The sequence below is a fragment of the Halichondria panicea genome, chromosome 8 (genome assembly GCF_963675165.1).
Source record: "Halichondria panicea chromosome 8, odHalPani1.1, whole genome shotgun sequence".
NCBI classification, from domain to species: domain Eukaryota; kingdom Metazoa; phylum Porifera; class Demospongiae; order Suberitida; family Halichondriidae; genus Halichondria; species Halichondria panicea.
Window position 1 is genome coordinate 3,057,041 of NC_087384.1, and position 26,674 is coordinate 3,083,714.

Below are 26,674 nucleotides of genomic sequence, written 5' to 3' on the forward strand. Positions count from 1 at the left end.
ACCCTGTGTACACAACATATATATATACACAATTGTTGTACTATTTTATAGACCTGCAGGCATTATGTACATGCATGTATAATACAATTTTGCCCACATCAATTCAATGCTAAAATGAAGGTCATGAAGACACACAACACAATAATAAATTAAATCACCTATATAAAAATGGTTAACCACTGAGTGGGTCCTCTCTACAGTGTATTGCATATCTTAACCTTTCAGTCATAGTTACTTGACTAGAATACTGTGGCAGTTTTATCATGAACATACATGTCTCTGCTCGGATGTACCTACTGTCCGGAGGACCTGTATAAACGATATCATTAATGCACAAGCAAAAGTAACGTAGACATACGATATCCCCAGGTAAATTTCTAGGATCGAGGCATACATACTGTCATTAAAGTATGTTACATGCGTTGCAATACGTACTGTAATGAGTTTAACGTTTTTTGGGCACCTGTACTTACGAAAATTTGTAATGTACAAGTAGTACATGTATAATTATAATCAAATAATTATTTCACTCACACTCTTGAGAAAACTGAACAGAGATGGGTATACTTAAAATACATGTGCTATTTGTACGAGGGAAAAATAAGAGCAAATCTAGATCGTGGTGGGTACTTAAAAAATTAATTGGTAGATAATTATACCATGCACACATAACGAAATTAACTAACTCTATCTATACGTTATAATTATGAATTATATACCTTTTCCATCTGGTGGTGCAATTTTCATGGGGTAAGGGGGCACATGTAAGACTTGATCCTTGCTCCCTTCCCGACAGGGATGGCCAAATGGGATGCGCTCCTGGTTGCAAGCAAACTTGATGAATTTCCTCAACTCATCCTAAAGATACAAATCATGATAGCAATGTGCATGCATGTACACGGCTTGCCTGTACGATCAATAGGACTGAGCTAATTTTTATACAATCATGAGACATGCACATGGGGTTTATACATGAAAATGTAGAACTGACAGTACACTATTCTACAATAGCCTTAAATATACATGTACATGTAACTCAATTATTGAGCTTGTTCAACCCATACATGTACATACTTTTAATGATGTGATTAATGATGTGACAAGCTTTGTCTTGTCAAAACACACGTACATGTACATTTATTTAATATCACAAAGCCGAGTGATTGAGGCTTGTTAAGTATCATGCATGCTCACTTGTGAGAAGGACTCTAAAGCATGCCAGAAAAACTGTACATGTTTGTCTGTTTCCATGAGCCCCACTTGATACATTGTGTGTCTCTGTGGCGACAAAACAATACATGAATATTACACTTCACATGGAATACATGCTTAAAAATGTAGCTGTAAGTATACATGTACATGTACAATGTATGACATTTGTAAAAATTGGCCTGGAGATAAAATGTACATGTACCTTGAGATACTCAAGGTTTATATGAGGCAGGCCGCACACTCTGAGGTCCAAGTCATGTGCAGTGAGGAGGCTCAGCAGCTCCAGAGGGATAACAGACGCCATTCCACACCTTACAGCTTGCATCCTCTCATAGCACTCAAGCTCTCTAAGTCTCAACTCCCGCACACCACTCACAAACTCCTCACGACTTGAGTACCTGACGTAAGGGAAGAACGGTCCACGCATAAAATCGTGATAACATAAATGAAAGCACCACAGGTGCTGATGCCTCAGCAATGAAGCTACATGCAGTACTACTTCAGACTATTAAAACACTGTGAACATAATTCTGCATGAAGGAAATTGTGAAAAGAATGGGAAATGGTTGTTGCTAAAAAGATGCCAAAACTTCAAAGTCTGCAATGGGCTGCAAGCTCATGAACAGTGTGGTTTTTCAGCTCTTTTTTCACTCTTGTAGCTACAGTGTACCAATGCTAAAAAGATGCCAAAACTTCAAAGTCTGCAATGGGCTGCAAAGCTCATGAACAGTGTGGTTTTGCAGCTCTTTTGCAGCTCTTTTTTTACTCTTGTAGCTACAGTGTACCAATAGCTAGCGTTCCGAGCTACAGTACAGATGTTGCTACACACGAGTCTGAAGAGTTTGCAATAGCCTTCAAAGTAAGCAAACCTAGCCATAACTCGAGAACGAAACCCTTATTTGCTAATTGCAAGCCAAGAAAACGTTACTAGAAGCCTATAGAAACTCTTACCCTAACTTGCACCTCATTTATCACTGAGCAGCTATAGCACTCTACACACACAACCACACTACCATAAAACATGTACCTCGCTGCGCATGCGCAACCGAGGCACAATTATGTATAACAGCCACTACAAAATCAGGTGTACTATGCACACACCACATAAAGCCTACTTACTCCACTCGTCTCTCTTTGCCTCCCGGACATAGTACCACCTCGGCTCCATCCAGTCGTGTAAACACAAACTTAAGCCCAGTGAGGTGGGCATGTTCCATCCCAACTCGTTTCTCCTCTCCCTCATCATCTGCCACACCTCTTCCATGATGGAGACCAGTCACCACCTCCTCCAACTCTTCTGCTGAGCTACACTCGAGGATACGGGCTGTCAAGTTGTACGTGACACAGTCGGCTTCTTTAAGGTCTGATAATGAGAGAGGCTCCCCTTTTAATGACTTCCAGAAACAAGGGAGCAGGTCTAGTGCTATTGGCATGTCAGCACGGATGGCAACACCCAGAAGCTGTAAGAATGCAGTAAGCTCAAGTCAAACACACTAAGGAAACTTAGGCAAATTTCGATTTTATAAGACTTAAACATGAAAGGATACAGAAGAATGTACTTTTTCATGCATGTAACTGACAAATGAAATTTTAGGGCACTAATTATGCGCCTCACTTGTCCAAAGAACTGTAGCAGTTTCTCTTCAGAGAAGGTCATGGGACCCGTGGCGAGTATGTATCTGCCATGATTGACCCCTGTGGCCCCGCTGGGACAGGGCAGGAGGACGGGCAGCACTGATGACTGCAACTCTCGTACAACTTGCCATAGAAAGTGGCGAAACGAACCACCTACATGTATGCACGTGTGAGAGGGTAGGTGAGATAATAACCATGCAGCTACCCATACATGTACTACAGATCTACATGTACATGTACATGTATACATGTATAAATGTAATTATGCAAATGTGCAAAGAAATCCAAAAACGCAGTACATACATGTACATGTATTTACAATATTATTATACTGCAGCAGAGAGAGCATGCGACTAAAACATACTTGTTCCATGGACCTCTTCTCCGGACAACTTGACATTGAAGGCATACGTGGGGTCTCCTCCACTGGCCAGAGGGATGCACAACTGTGCCGATGGAACACTGGATAGTTGCTCTGCTGCCTGACAATAATGCGTGCTCAACGGGGCATTGGCCAATCCAGACACAGATTCCAGGGGGTCCATTTTAATCTCTGGGGGAGCTTGGTCAAACGATCGTCTAGTTGATGCATTTAAGATCGAATGGAATATGGAAATTTTTCTATCGTAGAAGAGAAATGGTGTCGTCTTGGAGAGTAGACAGCCGAGGGAGAGGGGGTGAGTGCAGCGGAGGTCAAGGACAGAGAATAGTGGCGACAGCTGATTGTTGAGGTGCTTTAATTGAAGGAATCTCATCCGAACGTCTTTTAGTGTTAGACCTACATGTACATGTGCATGTACGTACAAGTAGCAAAGTACATGTTAACAAGCACAATTTAGAGAGACGAAAATTGAAATAACAATAACGTACCTTGTAGTGGAGATAGTTGGTGACTAGTCACATGAGCTTCTGACAGGCTGATGTCCCATGGCTCGATACTATCAGCAGTGGTTGCTAGGCTACGACACATCGAATCCACAAAGTGTACGATAGCATAGTCTTGTGCTTCTGTTAGTTGGCACGACAACGTATCGAAAGGGAAGAAACCACACCTAAAACAAGAACATGCAGTATAGTGTGAAGGAACAACTACATGTACATGTACTATTAATTTGTACAACATGCAGTTTACATGTACAAAATGTACACGTACAATTATTAAGTACCATGTGCACATCTTTACCTCTCAAAATGGAAGTCATATCCACAGGCCAGAAGTCCTAGCCACACTGCTTTCACACCCTCACCCGTTACCAGTTTCACACGCTCACACACCCAGTTCACAAATTTGTCCTCTGAGAGCAACCCCTCTTCATTACCATGGCTCTTCCACACTCGACGAACCAACTCGTCAGCCGTTTCGCCAGCCTCTGATGCACACCCATTCACAAAATGCTGTAAATTATTCGACACAGAAGAAATCGAAATCAAAGCGTCTGTTTCCCTCGCTTTGCTCGAAGCAAAGATTTCTGATAGCATTTGTTGTACTTGGTCACTCAATGAGTTTTCTTTGATAAGTTTCTCTCGCAGAAAGTTCACAAGGACCTCGTTGGCCAACTTGTCATCTCCACACTTTAGACCATCACTGATGGTGCAAACTTGTACAGAGCTGTCCTCTATCTTCAGTGCAGGGCAGGATAGAAGTGCAGTTGAAACCTGAGACACTTGAGTGGAGCAGCACACTTCCAACAAAGCACAACCTGCTACTACCTCTTTCACACCAACATCAATGGAATCTATATCGTCTTTGCTCTTTTCAATATTCTCCACTTCTGTCGATTTCGCTTGACTTTCTTCAGCTTCTGTTTCGTCTTTGTTACTGAAAACATCCTCACTGACTTCCTCAGTTGGGAGATAAAGTTGATCTCTATACAGCCCTCCATACATGCTGCATAACTTTTGAATTCCCTTCTGTACATTCTCCACATTTAGACGCTGATCGATACCTGTGACAATCACCAACCGAGAGGTGGGCTTTGACTTCCACTGACAAGAGAGGCTGGCTTCATGAGACACAGGGCTGGAAGATGGCTCTAATACGACACTTCTTAAGAGAGACGCAGACGTGTGGACGCTAGACAACCAGTCTTCTTTTTTCTTTGAAGACGAATCGCTTTGGGAATCACGCTTTGACGACCTCCGAGAACGAGATTTTTTCGAGGGCTTCTTGGTCAACTCAGCAATAGATGGTGGTGCTGCTGATGAAGTTGAATCAGTGGGTCTGGCTTCAGAAGAGGTGGACCTTGTTACACTGGGTGGAGACACAATAAGAGAAGTGGCGGGAGACATGGTAGGAAGTAGTTCTACACTATGAAAGTGCTCTTGATATTTTGCAGCAGAGAGTACAAACTCAAAAATGGCTTGGAAATATGTGGAGAATTTACCAGACCCACCGCTAGCTACACTACCAGCTGGAGGAAACACGGATGGCTTGTTTTTGCCTTGGAACTTGATTGTTTCATTTTCGAACACTTTTATCAGTTCTTGTCGGATACTTTGGAGGAATTCGCCAGGGAAACAATACATTTGAGGCTTTTTACTCTTAACATCACTGTTGAAAATATAACAAAGTGTCCACAGGATATCGGTCAATTGATGTAACAATAAAATCTTGAGCAGTTGAGGACAGCTGAGCCGAGCTACCACTTTACATAGACCCTCCAGACATACACACAGCGCCTTTCCACAATCCATAATATGGTTTGATCCCTTGTCCTTGTTGTATAGATTCACTGCATGTTTTGATAATATTTCCGAGAAGGCTAGAGCTAGTGGGACTCCGGCTGGTAGAGCGAGAATGTTCAGGGATTTGCCAGGTCGTGTGTTACAACCCCCTAGTTTAACGTGGATACGACTGAACGGAAGCATAAGAGAGGGGTATGTCGGGCCACAGTACTGGGTAGATGACAATTGAACCATTTCGTTCGGGTAGCGAGCAACTTCTTGCATTTGTTGGATGCCCCCCTTTCCTTGCCCACCCCTGTAGCAGAGGATGCGTGCCCACGGGTACTTGTAGGTTGAGCTGCAGGGGTAGAAGTAAATGCCATACAGAGTAAAATTAGCTTGTACGCTTTGCAAATTATTATTAGGCAAAAATACCATTCAACATGTACGTACATGAGTGCACACAGAGGAGGAATGCCAGGGTCATTTTTTTAATGAAAGATTAGTCCTGGGTACTTGACCTTTGTTGCATATACATGTACAACTGTACAACACCCTAGCCACAGAAGGCTAATTTTCTATATCATATCTTGTGGTTTCAAAGAAAAGGTCAAGGGTTGCAATGAAATCCTGGATCTCCTCCCTCAAGCTGGTTTGTCTGAGGCGCGACAGCTTAACTGATTTTTGTTGTAATTATAAAGAGGATTAGTAAAACCAGTAGGTTTTACATAGGATTGGCAGTGGGTTTGCCCGTGTTTAGCAATATTTAAATTATTTTGACTCATGTTCAAACTGTTCTATCTCTGCAGGGAAAGGCCACATCAAGGAACTGGCTAGACAGATAGTTTCTTTAGCCTTTTCTCTCTTTGTATCTCTCATTTCATAATCCATGAACATTTTAATGAATGAATATTGACATTTTAAAAATTGCACTATTTCTACGTTTCACCGCTCTTTGTCTGACTGACTAAGTAAGTGAGTAAGTTTCTTGCCCAGCATTTGCTCCAAGTACAGCCATCTCCAGGACATTCTGCACAGGGTTTCCAAAAGACTACAACCTGGATTACAAAGCGCTTCTTCAGATTTGCGATTGCTTCCACGAGGCAGATGACCTCTCAGTATCTATTTCTCTTACCTAGACAATTCCGCCATCTTTAATGACTCAGCAATTGCGTTGTGGCCAATTAATAATAGATAGGCGTGGCTAAGAAACCGTGTGCCTAAAATCAGTGCAGTGCTTTTCCAGAGCCTGAGGTGTTGCTTTTCTTCACACTGTTCAGCTCTAGCTCCCTTTCTCTGACAGGCATGCATGCTATATGCACTGGCATATAGCATGCTCTTAAAATAACTGATACTGATTCACAAATTCAACATATCAAGCAATATTACTCATTATTAGTCCAGAGATATTCGAGAAGATATCTGATTAGTCCTGTCTTCTCTTCTTGAACGTCTGTACTGCCTCTTAACGCCACTTATGCATGTCATAATACGTAAATTTATACTTCTGTACTGAAAAAGAAAGGGAATCCGACTAGAAAAACATTTGAAATTTGAAAAATTGCTAGGATTGGCCAGGGGAACCACAAAAAAGCGTGGAAACAAGAAATCAGACGAGAGCATAACTCCAATCCATTACAACGTCATGAACATGTACAATGCATAGTATATAGACTGCTATGTGTTCCAGATCCATCTACCAGCTTCCATCCACCACATCATTCCATGCAGGTCACCAGTATGGTCCGTGCATGTTACTACGCATGGATGGACTGTGTGTACCTGTGCTCATGTATTAGGAACATCAATTCAGTACAAATCATCATATTATAATTATGCCCGCACATTCCAAAATGGATGTATAATAGGGATTGCATGGTCATCACTCCACCAGTAAAAATTGCGTGGTATATTGGCTGGGAAAACATGGGAAAACTACCAGTATACATGTGATTGACGTTGTAACGGATTGGAGTTATGCTCTCGTCTGATTTCTTGTTTCCACGCTTTTTTGTGGTTCCCCTGGCCAATCCTAGCAATTTTTCACATTGCAAATGTTTTTCTAGTCGGATCAAACTAGTGGTGGTGCATAAACCCAAGGGCGCGAGGGTAAACTCAGTTTTAGGCACGTGGTGTTAATGACATTTTGACACCATTCCTGCTCTGCAGTGTACATGTGGTGTACAATGTATATGTAGATTCAACAATAATAGTTTCAACAATAAGATACTACATGTACTGTACAATGTTTTCAGGTGAAAACGATTGCAAATCAGCCAGAAAATGTTATCACTTTTTACTATATAATTGTGATGACATAACACTCAAAGTTTGCAAACATTGTAGTACGGTAACACAATACATTGTAACTTGCAATACAAGCCTACCTTGGAGGTCTTGAAGTGGCAGAGCCGTCATTCACACAAGATACGAGCATGAAGGCAGCATCAGGATAAGTGACATCAAAGGCCTCCTTGCTCTCCGTCACTTTGAGCTCTGAAGAGCTGAAACTCTGAGGGGCTCGCTGCAAGCAATCGCACAGGTCTTGAGAGAGCGCCACCAGGTCAGCTGACATCTGGTAGAATAGTGATGATAATCAGTACAGTATTAAAAATGTATTTTAAGCAGTTTGGTCCTTGAGGGAGAATAATTAATTGTTATAGTATGTCGAAATGACAGTAATACATGTAACTATACAATGGACGACTCTACAGCTCTACAGTACGGTAAGTTTTTGTGTAGCTACGTTTGGCGGATTTTATCTAAGATACATGTAGCCAATTAAAACCGTTAAATTGAAGTTTTCCCGTAGACACAACGTCATTGCTGTAGTAGTCACGCCTGAAAAACACCAAGTCGATTCAGCTCATTCGCCAATTTTTCAGTTAGGCCACCCAACTTAACTACATGCTTCACGGATGCACTTTTTGTGAAAATCTAAAAAAAACCCACAACCACCCACTCTAGTATAAAACTTATTTGTGACCACAACTTACCAGTCTAAAAACACCCACTCTCCCTAAAAATTGTATATACATGTATATATAATTATACCGTATAGCGCGAAATTTTCGAGGGGCTTAATTTTCGCGGATTTCGTGGGTTAGAATTCTACACGAAAATAAGTCCACGAAAATTGTTAAATTACCTGCTATAACGTGCAAAGATTTAAGGCGTGGCTTCCGGTTAGCAGTCATTCCGCGAACATTGTGCAGCGAAATGGCTTTTAGAGGCCAATCCACAAAATATAAGTGCCTCGAAAATTTCGCGCTATACGGTATATATACAGGCCTGGCTGGTAAATTGCTACTGAAAGTCCGTGAAACATGTTATTAAGTTGGCTTGGCCTTATATGGTACACTGTAGCATGTAGAACACTCTCACCTGTATGGCTTGCTGCAGCTCAGTGTGCATTCTGTCCACATCAGAGTAGAACGTGTGCATAGGTGACAGTGCGAGTGTGTGGAGGGCAGCAGTGGGGGAGGGGGCAAGATCCGGACTAGTGGTCGTACTCAGTCCATCGGAGAGGGGCTCAGCAAAACACTCGGCATTCACTAGGTACAGATGATTCACCACCTCCTCTCTAGAATCGTCTAGGACATGCTTCACTCTCAAGAGAGCCCTCCGACAATAGAGGCTGGCAAGGGACCTCTCACACTGCAGGAGCTCCCTGTGGACTAGCATATTAGCAGCATCTGCACCCCTCAAGGCAGGGGACTTGCGGTAACCCGGAGGGGGGCGCTCCAAGTAGACCACTGGATACCAGAATCTTACTAAGGCTCCCTCGTTTTGTAGGTAGCACTCAATCTGAATGATCTCATTTGACTGTGTGAATGCAAGGTACACATGTTAATCGTTCCAGATGCTGTAAAGCTGTACATAACACTGCATTCGCAGGATGTTTTATATTCTTGTACTGTACATGTACACATTTCCCAATTAAGTGCACATTCCATTCTGTAATCCACAACCATCACACTGCTAGTTGACACCTCCAGTTAATCCCACACACCACTCACATGGTCAACATCTAACACAATCCCAGTGAGTCCCTGCGTCTTTTGCATGGCTCTGACCCCACACCGTAAACAAGGTAGTTCTTTCTGCACCACCACCGCCGAGCCCTTCCTGATTCGAGAGATTGTGAACTTTCCAAGTTCAGCTTTCACGTCATCCATTGTGGGTAAACGCAGGTCCTTGGGTATCCCTCCATTTTCTTCGTACAGGAACTCGACTGTCTCTTGTGCAATACTCTCCATGCCTGCGATAAAGAGATTAAAGGAACAGCATATATTATAATTATGTACATGTAGCAAGATAAAATCAGATATGTGCCTCATGTAAACTACAGTACATGTACACATGTACTTTGTTTATCGTTTGCAATGGAGCTCTTTAAAGCATAACACAAAACAATAACCGAACCATTCTCTGATACAGTACACATGAGGATACAACTACGTGCTGTACATGCAATTTGTACCGTCATACATGTACATGCACCTAGTTGCAGTGCTCCCTTGATCTGCTCCAGGCCAGACTTTCTCTCCTGATCGTTCCTAAACCGCCTTTGAATGACGGGGAAGACCTTGGCCTCCCAGGCCTTCACTAGGAGGGCGTGAAGGTCCTCCTCTCCGGCAGTGCTTGGCCCCTCCTCCTCCTCAACATCCTCAGACTCGACCACACCCCCTCCTGGGCGAACCAATGGCCCACTCTCCAGCATGGTGTCAAACGAGGAAGTGGGCTGGTAGGCTTGAGATGCTTCATAGTCATAGCCTGGGAGGAACAACAATTAAACCTTGACTATACTCTAGCGACCATACTACCACTATACGTATACAGTGTATGATGGTATGAATTATATACATGATGGTACATGTACACTGTACAACGTGCACAGGTGCAGTGCACATACATGTATTAATACTCCCTAAAAATGCCTTTATTTCACTACAAGCATTGAACGCAAGTGTTGTTTGGAGTTAACCAACAGACTTTTGGCACTTACCCACAGTAGCAATGGGTGGTTTGAGTTTTCTTGTGGGAGGGCCGGTGTGTGACAGTTCGACAACACTTGCCCCACCAGCCACCTTTGTGACCTCCTCTCCCTCCTTCTCCCCCTCACTATCACTAACCCCCACAGAGAAAGGGAGAGCTCCAAAGTGAGCCAGCACAGTCTCAGCAGACTCACTGTCCTCCTGAATGTTGGCTGCCTCTCTATGGATGGAGCCTCCAGCGTAGAGGAAGGCACGCTCTCCAAGGTTGGCCCTCATGCGAACGGCCTACACAATCAATACAGTACATATGCACATGCTTGCCGAACACGTATAGGACTAAATAGTACAAGTCTTCTCAACTCACAAATTTGTTTGCAGCTACTGTGTAGACATGGAACTACATACATGTATGCACTATATCGATGTCTTACTTTTTTCTGTACATGTAGGAATGGAAACATGTTGGGTGGAGCATCGTTGAACTCTGTCCCCTGCCGCTCCCCGTTGAGTGTGAAGTAGACAGTACTGATTCCACCCTCCTCTCCCTGCACCCAACCACACCCCACAACATCACCAGTCTTGAGTGGGGAGTCCAGGCGAAATGTGTTCCACTCCATAGAATTGTCGCCAGTTACCTGACACGCTCGACCAGAGCTGTAACGTGATCACATGTGTGTGTGTGTGTGTGTGTGTGTGTGTAGGTATAGAACATTAAACTTATATGTATGTGTGTGACCAATACACAGCACAAACAGAGCACAAAAAAGTTTTTTTATTCACACACAGCTGTATGCTTTATAACAGAAGGAAAATTATTGCTAACACACATCGTTTTACTCAGAGCAATCAACTGTCACCTTTCACCTTAATAGCTACATGTACATGTATCTCTCACCTTCTAATGAAGCAGGACCCAACTGGATACAGCCATTGCTCTCCTCCACCATCTCCAGGGCTCGGGGAGTATCCCATGGCAACATGTGCTGTATCAGCTGAGCTCTCGCCCAGATGTGCCACCTCCAGCTCCCAGTAGAACGATGGAGCCTGGAAATGAGCACAACCATCAACCAAAGTTCAGGAAAACAAAGAAACAGTACAACCTCATACATTTTTGGTGGAAAAACACATTACTACTGACCTGTGATGGTATGGCCATGTTGGTGTAGATGACCACGCCCTTTGGTTGCCCGGTGGCGGGTGTATCCCCACTACTGAGGTTAGCGGGAGCATGAGGAGTGAATCCGGATGGACCCTGGTAAGTGACGCACATGAGGTTGTGCGTGAAGGAGCACGAGGTCACAGGAGGCCACACTCGAGTCACGTCCAGTTTGAACTGCTTGGGCTGCACATACATGTAGAGTGGTGTACATGTATAGAGTGTGTTGAGAACACGTTGTGAATGTCTAAACACAAGATTCAGCTGACAAACAGTAATTTGTTTACATGTACAAGTAAGCACGATTATATAATCCAGCACTGCATCGCCTAAGTTTTCTACATTGAAATCAAGTGCTAACGAGTATATATGTACAAGTATTCTATTAATACCTCACTGGCCGAAATGAGGCTGGCGGCTTTAATGCAATGTGCACACTAATCAAATAATTTTCACCTCTCTCCTGACCCTCTCTACTCTGGGTGCTGCTGGTCTGCTGCAGTCCCTATACAGCATCCTCAGGCCATGACAGTGCTGCTCCACCAAAGACAACCTCACACCAGGACTGGAGCTTCGAGCTTGCTCAGACAGCTTCTCCAAACACATCTTGTTATTGTCGCTCTCGCCCAAAAACACCTGAGCAAATTTTGGGTCCTGGACATGATGAGATAGGGCTACACACGCACGAGTCCTTATCTCTGCGAACAGACGACACAGACCAAGAGGGGAAGTGTTGGCATCAGCGTTAGTGCTGGCATGAGTTGGGGAGGGTGTGATGGTGTCTAAGAGGGACATAATGGCTTTACAGAGTTCTTTTTGGAGTCCAAGTTGCTCCAGTGGTATCGTATCCTTGTGAGGCGGGAGAAGACGAGAGATAGGCACTTCTAGAGTCTTGTTAGCACCGAAGCACAACTCATCATCTCCAAATTGCACATTGGCCAACCCACGACGCTCGGATATGCTCTGGATAACTCCATTGGATCCTTCCAAACCCTCTCCGACCACTTGCACCTTCAATCCTGGTCTAATGCTTTCCTTGAATCCTCCCAAAGCAGCAAATGTCGCATTGGCTATGCACGCTGAAGAGAGTAGATCACCAGGTGGTGATGGGGTACCACCTTTGGACACTGTATTGCTAACCGATTCTGTGTATGAGGCTATTTTTGGTGAGAGTAGTGGAACGGACACAAGCGACTGTAACATTGAGCTCTTGATGGCTTTGCCCCACACTTCAGCAGCACCTGGTTCAGTCAGTAGTCCATTCAATAAACCAATCACTTCAGAGGCCAAAGAGTAGGCAACGTGTCCACTAACAAATGGCCGAGTGGGATCCGTCTTGAGCAATTCGACGTTCTTCTTCCTAGCAGCTAACTCAGACTTGGCCTTTTTCTTATCGACCCCAGAGCCCGCAACTTCCCCTGTTCCCACTGAGGGTGGCCCCACACTGACTGTGAATCCCATGTTGGCCCAGCGGAGGGAACGACGCACACAGGAACGATATGAGTCTGTGAGGACCTCTGCGACCCCATTCTGTGTTAGGGCACGGTCCATTGCCATCACTTGCTGCATCCGATCACCTCCACTCAGTCTAGTGCATGTGGGTGTATGATAACATATTATGCTTAATATATTATAATTATACTTTTACATGCCTGTACATACATGTATGTCTGCTAAAATATTGCAAGAGCATTACACAAAAAAGCTGTTGAGTTTATTCACCTGAATTGCCTGGGGTCCTGACTGATGAGGGGTTGCAGGATGTCTGCTGCATTCTCATTCTCCCTCTTGTAAACATAGACTGAGGCCTGTCCGCTCTCCTGCTCAAACTCATCCTCCTTGTGGGTTGGGCCTTGTGATAGGTGCTCCGCCTCCTCCAGTGACCCCGAGTCATCAGTCACTGCCTTGTTGGAAACCTAAGTCAGAAGACAAACCAATTGTAAGCTCAGCATCGTAGAATCACGCTACACAGATTCAAGTGTAAAGAATGCATGTACATGGAAGTACATACATGTAACACCTAGCCTAGCATGGACATATATGTACATGTATGACTCATCAGAGAGCGAGCGTACAGCACAAAGAAAACAGTAGGCCTAAACCAGTACATCCGTTTTAAAACTGACTCTGCTGTAATTCATAATCCCAGTGTACATGTATGACCTAAAACTGCAACATTGTTAATCTCAAAATCTCGTCCCAGCCGTGCGATGTTCTTATTTTGGATGCATAATTGCATGAGCAGCCTCCGCGCATGTGCAAATGTGCAAGCTTCAAGTATTCACTGTTATTGCTGTGTATGTACAATAACGAGTATTATTGTCGAAGCTATATATAATTATATATAATTATACACATGTATCCATGTTGTAAATGCAGTATTTAGCAACCAGGTGAGCAGAAACGAAAACACTGACAGGCTACTAAATATGCGACTGGGGTAATAAACTACGAGACATAATTATTATGCTGAGTTTATGTCAGAAGTACATTTGTACTGCATGTACACACATGCTTGTACACAGCAATACCTGTGATGAGTCTGGCACAATGTACTCTGCTAATTTTGAGAGAAAGAGCCCAACGATCTGCCCGGCCACACCAGATCCAGTCTTCCCCCCTTCTGAGGTCAGCTCTGTCGTGAGGAGATGAGGGGGTACCTCCACTTGTGAGCAGTCAGCCATACTCATTAGGGGCAAGGCAATTCGACACAGCTGTAACGCTATCAGTACCAGCTTGGGGGAAGGCCTGAAGGGAGCATGGGGTACACATGTATGTCATACTACATGTAGGAGTTTCTGAGTCTGCATACGTACTTACAGTAGAAAGCACACGCACATACATGTACGTGCATGTAAAACTATGTCATTAAAAAACCGTTCCCCTAGAAAATTACAACAGTGAGCTCAACTCTCGTGGTTGACCCAATGAACAGCTACACATAATGTCAGGAGTGCTATTCATGCACTCCTGATAATGTAGAGCTACGTACATGTAATCTTCTGTAACATGTACATGTACAACTGTATTGACATCGTACATACAGCCTACAGTGGTGATACAGATGACTTGCCTCTGATCTGTGAGCAGGAGCAATAGCTTTGAGACACAGGCTGGCTGTGAAAGGATGGCCCTGCCCATTTGACTCTTGGCTAGTCCCAATAGGAGGGAGAGGGCATCCTGTAAGCTCTCCGAGGCCCCACCCTCTGACACCACCAGCCGATCCATAGCACGGGAGAGATGGTTTGTGAGGAGATGAGATACCTGTTTGTACAATGCAGAGTGTAAAGTGCTGAAAAGCTGCATATTGAGGATAATATATGAACCCGGACATCATAGTGGTTCTAATTGTTTACTAAATACTTAGTAAAGACATAGAATTCGTAACTTTTACACTACACACTGTACATGTGGAGATAAATTTTGAGACATCAATTACACTTGCATGTCGATATATAGACACATGCACAACTGACGATGTGGGTCTTACTTGCTGAGCCAGTCCTGAGGAGAGGGTGGTGTCTTGATTCTCCCAAGAGACGCATTGCTCTGCCAATACTTGAAACGAAGCCCAAGATAGAGAAGTCACACGATGAATGGACTCGTCAGCTGCTCCACCTACATCTAATGGCTTGTTAGTGTCGACCAAACTACACAGATGATCGAGGAGTTTAACAAGCCCACTGCGCACCAGACAATCCTCCTCCAGTCTGTATGTGCGTGTAGGAGGGGGTGGGGTTAACCTCACACACTACATGTGTATACATATATGTAGTATATATAAAAAGGAACAAGACTACACTGTAAGTATGTACCTTAAGGATATTTATTACAGAATTATACGTACCTATTACAGGATGTATTATTGCTTGAAGTTTGGTGCAACAGTTGCATGTACGAAATTTTAATACACACACGTACTTACAATCAATGCACAGTATGTGATGTGTGGTAATTAACCTAAATTGTACGTACACATGTACTAACCGAGTGAAGGGTACAATGCAGAGCATGGCAATGGTGTTAATGCAGGAGGCTGGCTGCTTGCTGGCTAACTCCACCACGGCTCGCATCACACTCCCAAACACCTCTCGCACTCTCTCTCCCATCCCCCCACATGCAATGTCCTGTACGCCCGGCCCCTTCTGAAGCACCACTCCCACAGACGCCAGTAGCTGCTCAACGGCCAAACCAACATAGTCACTGCTCAGTAGTTGCTGCAAGTGGCCCAGGGCTCGAACACGACACACACCCCTGCGCCAGTGCTGACTGGCCGCTGAGAGGAAGCTATCACATGAGGCCTGTAAGAGGGCGGTCAAATATTGCTCAAACTACATGTACATGTAGTATGCAGTATAATATTGCAGATGAACTTTTGGTATGTTATGACTCTGCTTACTGCTTCTTCAGGTTTGCTGCCTATGAACTGGAAAATTTGATCGAGCAAACTTGACTGGTCAGCTGAGATGGCCATGTCCAACAGCGCCAATTTGTTGGCAGACTTTGGCCCCCAACTTCTCTGTCTCCTGTCAGCATTAATTGTGCATGGTTAAGGCAGCATCAATCGTGTATCTATAGAGTATATTCCCTTTAATCTTATCATGAGAGCTCTACAATACAATGTACAAGTCATGTGCAATTTGGGAAATTTTTTATTTATGCAACATAACCCCCCTAAGAGCTTCACCTGATGCTCACATCCACAGTGGAGGGAGGGGCTGATATAGATCGGGTATATGTGGATCCAGAAGAGAGAAGATCTTCTTTAGCCATGCCCCCCCCTTCCTTGACGGAAGCCGATCCTTCAGTGTGGGAAATTGTAATGTTAAGTAGTAGCTGTACTCTCTCTTGAATCCCTTTCACTAGGGTCCGGGTCTGTGTGGGTGAGTGGTTGTGACTCTGTCCAGTTACATTGTACACACAACCATTGACAGTTGCACGTCGCATGTATATAAATTACATGTATGTTTTTAAAACACCCGACTTTAGGGCCGAAAGCTATCAGCTACGTTAACTAGGAACATCTTCTGGTGTCTACATCAGATTATAATTTTGCAGTACGAAACTGTCAGGTACACTGTACATGCATATACATGTACAGTACTATAAGCACAATGCTCTTACCACTGGCGTGTAGTCGAGTGGCTCACCACTCCCCGCCCGCCTCCTCTCCACATCCAACTCCAGCAGGTCTTGTAGCTGCTGGGCCGTCGACACCAGGTCACCGTGATTTGCCTCTATCTTTTTCAGAACACACAGCAACTCAAAGCTCTTCAGAGAGCTCTCGTTTTGCAGCAGAGAGAAAAAGAAAGCCTCTGATGTTGTGGCTTTATCGGAATGACACATATCTTCTACGTCATGCCACCAGTTTCCCTCTAACTCGGCCAGTGCCTGTAGTCTGCGCTCTAGACCATTAATCCGCGTGAAAATAGCCTCTAGTAGGGCTGTATGCGTGTCTAGACACGACTTTTGTCCGAGGATCTGCAGGGGGGATCCTAGACCATGCTGCTTCAGGCACACGGTGACAATAAGTTCCTCTAAAGTTTGTGGACATATGAGTTCTTGGTGGCTGGGTCTCAAAAGTGGGCGAGGCTTAATGCCTGCTGTTCTTAATTTGTCAACCACAATTAGTGGTAATGGTTCGCGTGGAGATGGAGTGAAAAATGGAAATGCTTTTGAATCGAGTGGTAAGTTGTCGGGTGATCCTTGTTCAACTGGCCATTGGCATTTGTGTAACAGTGGATACTTAAGTAAATCTTTGCACTTGCGTTCGTCTTCATTGGGGTGAGGTCCGGAATAGAGTCGTCCAATCAGAGAGCAGCACACGGAAATGAGAGAGAGATATAGGTCTGTGACAAAGGGTAGACCACTTGCAGTGTCGTCTGCCGACTCCTGGGGGCGTACTGTGCAGGCAAACCCCCACATAGCTTTGTCCGGAGTACTGTGCTCTCGACCACTCTTCATCTCAAACGTAAGTGTTACTGAGTAACCCTCAATCTAAAACAAAAGGGGAAAATACAACTTAGTATGCCAGGACAACCATGGGTACATTGTAGGGCTACAAAATCTTTTGTAGCCCTACAATGTACTCCAGTAGATACTCCAGTAGAGACGCATATATGCCTGTCATTGACTGTCTTGACAGTCAATGACAGGCATATACATGTATGCGTCTCTACTGGAGTCTCTACATGTACTGTACATGTACATTGTATAGCAACTTAGTGTAATGAAAATTAATGCCGGCATCCCATGTACACTATAAAAGATATATTTAATTACTAGGCCCTGTGCTTACCTTGACAAGATCCTTTGGCCATCCTTTCCCGAGCACACTCCTGCTGCCAAAGCCATGAGTATTCCCCCCATACTCAGCCACTTTGGGACACGAAGGAGTGTCTCCAGCATACACTATAACCTTGTCATAGTCATACTGGGAGGAGGAGCGAGCATCAAACTTGAGGTAGAGGTTCTTTGCCCCAGGAAAGGTGACTGTTTCTTTGTACTTGTAGGTGTCGCGGACAGGGTGAATGGTCTCGATTGTGCGTCCTGTAGCCCAGGGGGAGGGAACACGAACCTCCAGTGACTCACTACCATACAGCAAACCACATGACTGCATAGTATTGGGAGGGTGAGGATAACGTGCGGCATTGCACTCGTACATGTACATGTAGATACAATTATGTACGGGGTTGCATATAACATATGTGATGTCCATTTACACTGACATTTTTCAAAACTACATGTACATGTACATGTAGCTATACAAGCATGCAGGTGAAATAAATTAATAGGCATGTTACACGTACATTACATACCTGTGCAGTGAGTTGCGCCAGAGAGCTGAGTTGCCTTTGCAGAGCGTTAGCCATTTGTAGAGTGCATACTGAGGGATCACTGATCACTACCAGTAGGGGCTGTAACACACAGCCCAGAGCTGAGCTTTTCAAGACCCGGTCAATGGCCGACAATCGAAACTGAATGTGGGTGCTTTGTTCCTCCTCTTCGGTGGTTGTTTCTGACGGGGACTCTTGAGCAGAGGGGAGAGTAGCAGCTAGTTTGATGAGCTCTTGTAGAGTGGCCTCACAGGAAGCGAACAGACGCATGTCTTTACAGAGTCCTAATAATGCCTCCCGAGCAGCCTACAGCGATGAATGTAATGAATGTTGCAAGCTGCGTTGTGCTAATGCCACTCGCCATAAGTTTTGCTTTCGCTCAAAAAGTATTAGAGTGCATGTACATGTACATGTACACATATATATATAAATATATTATATAAAAGAAGTAATTTGAATGTTCAGGGTTTCATCTAGTGTCCTACATGTCCGACCTCCTCTGGATTTGTCTCTAAAATAACAATAGGTTGAAGGCTAGCAGTGTACATTCAAGCAGCTTTCGCAGCTCTTTTCTGACTCTTGCAGCTAACAAACAGCTCCTCCGGATTTGTCTCTAAAATAACAATAGGTTGAAGGCTAGCAGTGCACAGCTTTCGCAGCTCTTTTCTGACTCTTGTAGCAAACAAACAGCTAGCGCTTTAGTGCAAGACTAACTCATAAGTTGAATAGAAAGTTTGTGCAGCTATGAAAGATTCTAAAGAGATTGCAACAGCCTTCACTGTGAGTCAAACAAGCCATAACTCTAGAAAGAAGTTTTAGTTTGCAAATCCACGAATCAAATCCTAGAGAGCGTGGCTAGAAGCCTATAGAAGCTGTTAGTTTTCGTCGCATTGCAACTGTTGAGCAGTTACAGCTGGAACAGACACACAGACAGCTTTACTGTATCCCTCATGCGGCTACGCCTCGAGGCAAAATGACTTAATATACATGTACATTACATGTACATATCATGTACACCGTCACGTACAATGTACACTGTCTACAGACATGTACATGTAGGTATACATGTAGGAACCTAATACCCTAATTTATCGGACAGCAAAAAATAATTATTTTGGAAATTGTCCGGAACAGATTTTTATACAGCATGCGAAGTGTCCGGAATAATTAGAACATGCAAGCAAGCAACTGCATGCGAGCTAGCTAAGTTTAATAGAACAGTGTGCGACTGAATAGTTGCACTAGCTATCTAAAACTAGCTACTTAACTGCAGCACTCTAAGTCTTGTCTTACTTGCCGTCTGTGATCGTGAATGGTGAATGTAACTCAAAATATTGTCCAGATATTTAGTAATATTAGTAATATTAAAGCACTGGAGTGTCCGTTGTATTAGAACAACGAAAATTGCCCAAAAGAGTGTCCAGGGTAATTAGAAGTGTCCGATAAATTAGAAGATATACGGTACATATTTTAAGACCAACTTACAAGTGCAACACAGCTAGTTGTGAAGTGTGCACCAAGTTTACAACATACACGTTTACCACATTTAATTGTAACTTACATCCAATTCGATTGTTAGCTCATCATCATCTTGTACGCTGTCTGACGCTTCACTTTCTTTCTTGTCAGTCTCTTGAAGCGCAAAGGTCACTCGTCGGAGACTCAGGCTCATGAGCATGGAGGCACAGTGTAAACTGGGTGTCATCACCTAGTAGTTAGTACAGGGTCATAAAAATAACAAGAGTACTGAAGTGCTAACCCGCGACTGTTCTGTTGACATAATAGACATGCACCATGGACTAGGATATCACAGCAAAGAACCCTAGAGTCTTAAACTAAAAAATATGCTCAGCATGGAGGATCAGCAAAGAAGCATTCCAAGACAACAAACCAAAATCACAATTCTAGCTTTCTACTTTAGTGATCCTTTTCCATTGTTCCTGGTATGGGACTGCAAATAAGTGTCTCGAATAAAGGCCGTGTGTAGCTACATGTAGCTACAATGTACATGTACTCGTGCAGCCAAGTGCAAGTGCAGCTTTTGCTCGATTCGACAACGAAGCTTTAATATTAAAATCTGCCACTTTCATGCTGAAAAACACAGTGCTATAATTATGGCATTCAGGTGAGCAAACTCAGAATACACAGACAAACGACAAACCAACCGACTACTACACGTATAACCTGCTGGCCACAGCCCGGCCTTGGGTTAACAAGTCATAAAGCTACATGTACACCCAACAATGGACTTGGTGTTTGGCTACTAAAAATTACCAAAACACAAAAACCGGTAAAGAATGATTACAGTGTCATGCATGCTAGCTTCAGTTTATTATGTTTTTATTTCTTCTCAAGTCATGATACATACATGTATGATTACACACCCTCACTTACAGGGCTGAGTGCAGCCAGAGTGGATAGCTGATCCTCTGGCAACTGGAAGCACTTTCTCAGCGGGTCAATGGAGTTAGTCAGCACCGACTCCCTCAGTAAGGGCATCACACTGAAGGTAACAAGTACACAGTGATTCAGAGAACTAGGTACATGTACATACATGTAAGGCGACCCAAGCTAGTAAGAACAACAGTACCTTCAATCCACATAATTATACGTAGTGGCGTTAAAAGTCAAGAGTGGAGGAGGAGGATAGAAGCCAAAATACTATACACATATACTACAGTACTGTAAATGTATGAGAATGATCAGGGCCTTACCTGATGTGTGCAGGGGAGGGTGTGAATGATGTCTGCATACTGGAGACCAGGTTGGTGAGAAGCTCGTCCCTCAAGGTTACCAACTCAGGACTACGGGAGTCTGAAAGCACAGAGATACAATACACTAATCTACATGTATATAATTATTATGATGATGACACTGCCTATTTCCTTCCACTAGCCAATGTGGCGAGTTTGGAAGGACAAAACACTAACTACATAATGTAAGAGAAGAGCTACAGAATACACTGTAGCTGCGTCTTACATGTACCGTACTAACTGCTGGGTCAACAGCAGAGCATACATGTACATGTATTAACCAGTATTTGTGTAACACATCTGAAGGGTTATCGCCATGATCAATGAAATATAATGTGCGCCTAACTACCAAGTGAGTTCATTAAGAAGGCTAATAATGTGCATACACATACAAGCATCTTAACACTGGGTACATGACTCACCAGCTTCCAGGAGAGTGTTGATGAAGGTTGGGGATTCCGGGTCCGTCAGGAACAGAATTTCAGCATTTCGACTATGCAAAATGCAATACATGTACCATACTTAAAAATCACTCTACAGGTATCATTCAGGTGTGTTGTTCGTGCCACATTACATAAGACTGAATTGTATATGAGGCAGCAAATCGGTACCTGATGATTCTGTGGACCTCGGTGAGCAGGGGAGCAGGACAGTCCTTGTTGAGCAGGAGAGCCCACACCAAACTCCTGAATAGATAAACAAAGATTGCTTTTTAGAAGCTCTGGACATGCTACACTTGTGTATACACTGTATGTTAGCTGGATACACGCTAAGGCTCACCAAACCCTTTCCTTGAGTGGAGACAGCTGCTCCTCAGTAAAGGATGGATTACTGATGAAAGCAGGGAGCACAGCCTGCACATGAGTGTACATGTGTATATATATTACATGCTCGTGACAACACAGTTATGCACATGTACATGTAGTGAAAATAATACAGTAAGAATCATACGTACAGGTCATTATTAATTTTCCACCCTAAGAGATTATGTATGTAGTATCCTCACAGGACAATCATAGGACCCGCACCCACCTGTAGAGTGACAATGATGACTTGTACATTGCCCCAACTCTCCACCGCCACACTACTCCCCAGTAGGTCACAACACTGACTCAGGAACGACAGAGGTAGTGAGTGCAGCACTAAGTTAGGAAACTCAAGCCCCGGAACTAGGCGGCAAGACTCCACCCCTATGTGTCTCAGTAGAAAGGAAATGGCCGAAGTTATGCAAAGTGTGTGGGAGTTGTCTTCATTTTGTTCCAGTTGTGGGTCACTGTTCCGTTCTAGTTTTCCCAGACGTTCGTCTAAGTGGTGGGATGAAACTTTGACCTTCCCAGCACAGTTCCACACGTCTATCCAATCATCGTTGGTTGTCCACACGCACAGGTTGCGGGGATCATAGCAAGCAGCTGTCATAAAAGAAGCATTATAATTATGTACAGTACATGACAAAGTATTTGTACACGCTAATGTCAAGCCTAGTCTATTTTAGTGTAGCAGATATATCTAGTTACATGTGCAATGTACATTGCATGTACACTATGCCCAGAATTGATGTACAAGTATAAGTGTAATAGCGAATAAAAATGGAAAGCAAGTTTAGGAGCTTATAATTATACATGTAGATTCCTTTTTACTTTCAGATGGACTGTGAGCAGGAAATCTTAACTGACAAATAATTTTTATTACATGCATTGTACATGTGTCTAACTATTATTTAGTACATGCATGTACTCACCCATATTTGCGAGGCCAGCCCCTCGAGTGAGGGCACAGTGTAACTGACTAGTAGACTGGAGATCGGCCTGAGAGACAAGCTTTCCTGTGTGCAGACTATAGCAGAAGTTGTAACAGAGAGCCTTTGATGAGTGACTCTGTGCTCCAAACAACCCAGCACGACCACTCCCACTACTGGACGGGGCACAGAGGAGGACGAGGGAGGAGCCAGTTGTGTAGGCCGTACTCCGTCGAATGGTGTGGATAGAGAGACCCATACTCGTCAGAGGGGCTGGGAGGGTATAATATAAATGACACATGTACATGTAGTTAGATCATGTGGGTTATATACAAGTAGCCGTGGGCTCACAGAGGAGTCAGGACTCTGAAGTTTGACCCTAGCCTACAACGTACTATGAAGTTTAGACACTGAGTTATGATAAGCTTTCTTGTTACCATCACGAATTCATGCACTCCCAGTTCCATCAATACATAGATTCACAATATCTATGACAGTTTCAACTCTGACATTGGCGTATTTTATATGTACATGTACATGTACATGTAGGCCTACATTGGTATGTACAGCTTTCACAGTAAACTTTTATATGAAGATGAATTACAGAATGTATACACTGATAGTCATACAGTCTCAAATTTGGGGGTGGGGGTGGGGGGTGCAATGGGTGCTCTAGCCAAGCAGAGTATCACCCTTTCATACAGTACAATCTCAAGCGCACTCACTGCTGTCATCTTTGGACTGGGCCACTAAGGAGGCGAGAGCAGACGCGTTGCCGGTAGCATGAGATGGGTTGTTTCTCAGTAGAGCCTTCATCACATCAGGATTCTTCTCAATGTCAGCTATTGTGCGAAAAATATACTTGCGCTCCCCATGAGGAACTAGTGTCGGCTGGTCATCACTGTCTGACTCTGGGTACTGGGGCGGGGGGAGGGGAGAGGTACATGTACTTAATAGGGCTTACACAGGAGACTACTATTAAGACATTTCATCACGACACTGAAACACTAACACTGATGAACTACATGTACATGTGACAATGATGTGTACATGTACATTGTAACTAGCAGTCCACAATTGTCATTGAATACTAATGAATTGTTACTAGGACATGAACCCTTCCCCTCTTTTCAAGCACTCTAGACAGTCATGCACACACACATACACAATAACATACCTCCATCTTGAGAGCCTGCACATAAACGGGGTGCTGCTTGAGCTTCTCTGAGCTGAGAGGGTGAGGGATGGTCTCAGTGGACTTGAGAGCGTACAACCAGTAGACAAATGACCCATCAGAGAGGATCTGCACTGTGTGCAGCTGCTCCGACACACCCTCCACCATTTGCACACCTCCACACAACTGTTTGTGTGTGTGAGAAGAGTTATAAAAAGGGTACAAAGTCCTTCTACTCTCCATTGATCACACGAAATTAAGTTACTGTACAAAATGTACGTGCATCATAATTTACGAACATGTACATGTACATTATGGTATCTGTGTAGCTGGTTATTTTTGGGAATTAAATAATTCTACCGCAATAGGTTCAACGTCAATATCTTGAGCTATAAAAATATTTAAGGGCACCTCATACGAAGTTTGCACCAACAAAATTACCCGCTATACGGTATATAAATTATAAGTACTGTAAATACAGTTATTTCTTCACCATTCATTCATAGTACGCACACATTACCTCTAATGTGTCAGTGTCCAGCCTAGTGCAGGTGATGATCTCCTCTCCCCCCTCCTCACGTAGCTGGAACAGTAGCAACTGTCTTCCCACCAACAGGACCCACCCTGGAGCTATCTCCCGAGAGGCGTACACGTATCCTCGGATAGTGCCACGCTTTCCAGTGCCCATTTTGAGCAAGTGCTTTAGTGACGAGCTGGTCACATAAACAAATTGGCCGTTAAAGGCAATCGACCTGGATCCTGTGTGTGCGTGGGTGGAGGGTGGTATTGGGGAGAAAAGTATATACATTTATATAGGTACATATACATGTACTGAAATCAAAACGGCCAATTTTAGTTTGAGAGACAATTGTAGCACATGCATGCATGTACAACTGTACATGTACATACAGATTGTTGTGAATGCAAGCTCAACTGTGGTTACAATTAATCTACGCGCATTGTGTGCACAATACCCATTGAAGACGACAATAGCTAATCAAACTAACCTGATCCCTCTTTTTCAGTGCTTTGTACGAGACCATCATCATAGCTCCAACAGAGGAAATGGACATCAGCTGTAAGCGTGGATGACTCCTCCTGATTATCTCTTTCTTGAAGCAGTTTGTCCAGTATGCCTGCGAGAACAACAATATGGCAGTCACTATTTGTTGGCCGTAATCTAAGTTGACATTGCATAACTTATAATAATTATATTTAATATACATTTGTACATGTACAAAATGGAAAGAAAACAGCACTACATAAATGCAACACACTCTCACACCATCAAGTTTCCTTTACAGTAAAGTAAGGGATTACTTTCACTCCACTACATGAAAGTGCAGACCTACACATAGATTCCATACTGTTTCAATGTAAACATGTGAACAACAGAGCAAAGAGTTACCTGGTACTAGAAGATTGAGCTCTGGGTAAGTGGTCTCCAGAGATTGAAGCATGTGCACAGTACGCAGCAGCAAGCTCCCGGTCCCACTGTGAAAGAATTATAATTATTAGCAAGCTTCCATAGTGCGAGCGTGAATAAAGATTGTTGAAGCACACATACACATGTATACACGTGTACTGTACAAGTATGCAGCAACTCACACAGCCACTCCGAGTGCCACAAGTGCTGATGCAGCATTCTGCACCAAAGAAGCATCCCCTGCCCCCTCTTGTGCTGAGGCCAGCCATGATCTGAGCATGCTCTCCAGCCCACTGATGCATTCTTGAGGCTCTGAGCTGAGAGTAAGTGGCTCACACGCACGCAGTGACTCCAATAAGATGTGAGCAGTCTCCGATGACAACCCTGGGTCTACTACACTGAGGGACTTGAGCATTGGAAAGATAAGGATAAGGCTGATCCGAGATGCAAAGGAACCAGCCTGGGTATTGGACGATTGAGAGATGGTGTTCATTTCACTGGCACTGGAGGCTCGCTTTGATTGGGACTCTTTCAATGCTCGCCATAAACCCTTTAGGGCACTTCGTCTGTACTCTATTAAACTAGCATAAGCAGTGTTTTTCGTGCTACATTCTTTTTGTATTATTGTAGCTAACTCAGTTGGTGTTTTTCCATCAAGGACCGGTAATTCGTAGTCGTCTTCTCCTAATTCAGTAACTCCATTTGGAACTTCGACGAGATCAGCAACACAGACAAGACCATCATGAAGGAGTAACCTGTCCTCACTGACAGCTATCCACTGGAACAGGTCAGCTGTCTTTGCTGCTGAAGACATTATATCCACCCACAACTTAACTCAGGACAGGCTTCATTTTCTCAAACCTGGGTGTGCATATTGTAACCATTACTGTCTGAGCAAGGTAAGGAGAATATATATACAGCTTACTTTCTTCAATGGGGAGTGCTCATAGACTTCTAAACGAGCTTGTCATCAATGGTAGATGATCACATGAAAGTCAGATGACCGCTAGACATAATTATAATAGCTGATGAAATTGACCTTTTAACCTTTAATATCTGGCAGTTGTTCTAGACTAGACTCGACTC

At 43.7% G+C, this 26,674-nt stretch overlaps 1 protein-coding gene across 1 annotated transcript; it reads right to left on the reverse strand.

Annotated features, from left to right (window-relative positions):
* Window positions 1–98: 98 nt before the first annotated feature.
* LOC135339912 (probable E3 ubiquitin-protein ligase HECTD4) lies at window positions 99–26,667 on the reverse strand. The gene is made up of 43 exons (XM_064536147.1): window positions 26,514–26,667; window positions 25,771–26,449; window positions 25,571–25,656; window positions 25,170–25,298; window positions 24,683–24,921; window positions 24,166–24,348; window positions 23,714–23,906; window positions 22,992–23,261; window positions 22,286–22,662; window positions 22,034–22,107; window positions 21,865–21,939; window positions 21,676–21,746; window positions 21,215–21,314; window positions 20,895–21,003; window positions 20,062–20,208; window positions 18,483–18,806; window positions 17,963–18,277; window positions 16,789–17,661; window positions 16,352–16,539; window positions 16,064–16,190; window positions 15,652–15,965; window positions 15,155–15,374; window positions 14,738–14,928; window positions 14,196–14,412; window positions 13,387–13,580; window positions 12,121–13,252; window positions 11,647–11,850; window positions 11,404–11,552; window positions 10,940–11,162; window positions 10,520–10,793; window positions 10,015–10,287; window positions 9,531–9,772; window positions 8,896–9,336; window positions 7,899–8,086; window positions 4,031–5,869; window positions 3,718–3,899; window positions 3,212–3,625; window positions 2,828–3,000; window positions 2,332–2,672; window positions 1,415–1,610; window positions 1,195–1,278; window positions 720–858; window positions 99–309 (listed from the first exon to the last, which is right to left on the reverse strand). Exons 2-43 carry the CDS (start codon window positions 26,400–26,402, stop codon window positions 173–175), a joined length of 12,279 nt encoding a protein of 4,092 aa, XP_064392217.1. The 5' UTR covers window positions 26,403–26,449; window positions 26,514–26,667; the 3' UTR covers window positions 99–172.
* Between the last annotated feature and the right edge of the window lie 7 nt (window positions 26,668–26,674).

Bases quoted from the DNA above. Each gene is read 5' to 3' on its own strand.
- LOC135339912 (XM_064536147.1), bottom strand. From the start codon at position 26,402: ATGTCTTCAGCAGCAAAGACAGCTGACCTGTTCCAGTGGATAGCTGTC. The intron at 14,413-14,737 runs GCAAGTCATCTG...TGCTCCCTTCAG, and splicing joins CTCCTGCTCACAGATCAGAG to GCCTTCCCCCAAGCTGGTAC. The intron at 859-1,194 runs GTGAGCATGCAT...TTGTATCTTTAG, and splicing joins CTTTAGAGTCCTTCTCACAA to GATGAGTTGAGGAAATTCAT.